Raw genomic sequence first — 2010 nt, forward strand, 5'->3', positions numbered from 1 at the left:
TATATATATATAATGTTTCTTTTCATTCCAGAAACCCAAATATCACATTCAGTGGAAAGTTATTGAAGCGATCCATGGAAACAACTATGTGTACATTGACACATCACAGCTCCCGTACAACCACCAGTGGGAGTTCCCGAGAAACAACTTGCGTTTTGGTGAGCTTGCTACACTTTTTCATTGGAATCCGTTACAGCAGGTGTTTTGGAACAGTTAACCTTTATTTCAATCAATCTATCATCCCAGATACAACGTGACCTTTACATCCTGGTGCTGTGTGTTCTTGTCATGTCGTTAGCATTAATCAAAGTAGTGAAAATATGAAGAGATAAGGGTCTCTGACTTCAATAGATAATAAGAAAGAAAACTAACAAAGTTATGTCATGTTGTATCTACCAGCCTCTAGGTGCCTCGTGATGATTGTCTGTTTTCTGTGTATATTTAAGCATTAATGTTTTATCCATGTCGTTGTTACTGACTAACCCGTTCAACAGCTCATTGACGATTCAACCACACTCCTCCAATGCAAACATAACATTGTTGACACATTCTGTCTGTCATTTTCAACAGCCACCATCAAACAGGATGCTACATGTCCTGGTGACTGCAGCCCAGGGGCTTAAATCGTTGATACACTAGAGTGGGGCCTGTGCATGGTGGTGGGGGAAGGAGGAGGAGGATAATACTTTTCTTTCAAACTTTTATTCTTGTTAACAGGAAAGACACTGGGATCTGGTGCATTTGGAAAAGTGGTGGAAGCCACAGCTTACGGACTCCCTGAGGCAGATTCAGTCATGACAGTGGCTGTGAAGATGCTCAAATGTAAGCTCTGACAGCACTCATGCAAATACAGCCCAACAGTTGCAGTGTTCACACTAGCTCTACATGTTAAAGTATTTTAATAAATATGTTACTGCAGGTGTTAAGAAACAGGCTGCTGTTATTTAGATATTTTAGTTTGATAATTTCCACATTTCTGCTAAATAGTTCATTTAACTAGCACCTGTCATTCTACTCAGCCTGCAGCAAGTACAGTTTTTTTTAAATCAGAAAAAAATATATGCTGTATTTATTCAAGTATAATATGTAAAATTTAATCCATAAAATCATGCACAAAGTTGGTGGGTAGTACAATACTCAGATAAATATTTTTGCTGATGTATTTTAACTGAAATATCYGCCTCATTCACAAAATCCCTGAGTCCGGAAATGATACTGTAAAAAGCAGTTGAAGCGATCATACCTCTAACACTCCTTTGTGCCTCCGAGCGAGATAGTAACAGATCCAAGCAGGCAACATGATGTAAGAAAATTGAAAAAAAGAAAAAAATGCAGTCCTGCATAACGAAATAATGATATTAATGTGCGACCGGGCCGCTCCTGGGACAACAACAAATGCATGGTCGTCTGTAATGGCTGCCGTCTACCGGTGTTCTGTAAAAATTGGTCTACCTGAAAAAAGTTTCCCCACCAGAGGGGGCGCTTGGGACACACAGAGGATGAGATTGTTGTTGAGTGGGATTCTGATGCCTTTTATTACAGAGGAGGAATACCAGAAACTTTTAGTGATACAGATGAMGGTGAGCCTGATTTTGAAGGCTTTGATTCAGCTTCATTCATTAGATCAAATCTGACGTCTTCTGTTTCAAATATCTATCTTCATGCCATTATACTCTCAACCATGTCGTACTGTTTACCTGTTTGGTCTCTTACAACAAATGAAATCTTAGAACCCATAGTTAGGCTCTACAACAGGGCCTACAAAATTCACGTTATAAATTCACCTTGACGTTAAGGTGTCTTTGTCTTGTAAATGTTCTAAATATTCTAATCCTACACCAAACTAAAGTTTTCCTTTAGTTTTTCTTAAATAAAAATGTCTCAAGGTCTTCATACACTTCAGCCGAACAGTCGACGCGCGGTCACGTGGTTGTTATGGAAAATGGACTGTACTTATATAGCACTTTTCTTTCCATCCAGGACACTCAAAGCACTTCACACTACAATCTG

At 38.9% G+C, this 2010-nt stretch overlaps 1 protein-coding gene across 1 annotated transcript in view; it reads left to right on the forward strand.

Moving 5' to 3' along the window:
- The window catches only part of kita (KIT proto-oncogene, receptor tyrosine kinase a), a gene marked incomplete at its 3' end in the record, with an annotated part of 67667 nt that overhangs the window by 50194 nt on the left and 15463 nt on the right, over positions 1-2010 (forward strand). The window contains 2 exon segments of the mRNA XM_014017753.1: positions 32-158; positions 718-822. Coding sequence (XP_013873207.1) covers positions 32-158; positions 718-822 — 232 coding nt within the window.

The sequence above is a fragment of the Austrofundulus limnaeus genome, unplaced genomic scaffold, assembly GCF_001266775.1.
Source record: "Austrofundulus limnaeus strain Quisiro unplaced genomic scaffold, Austrofundulus_limnaeus-1.0 Scaffold176, whole genome shotgun sequence".
In the NCBI taxonomy this organism is placed as follows: domain Eukaryota; kingdom Metazoa; phylum Chordata; class Actinopteri; order Cyprinodontiformes; family Rivulidae; genus Austrofundulus; species Austrofundulus limnaeus.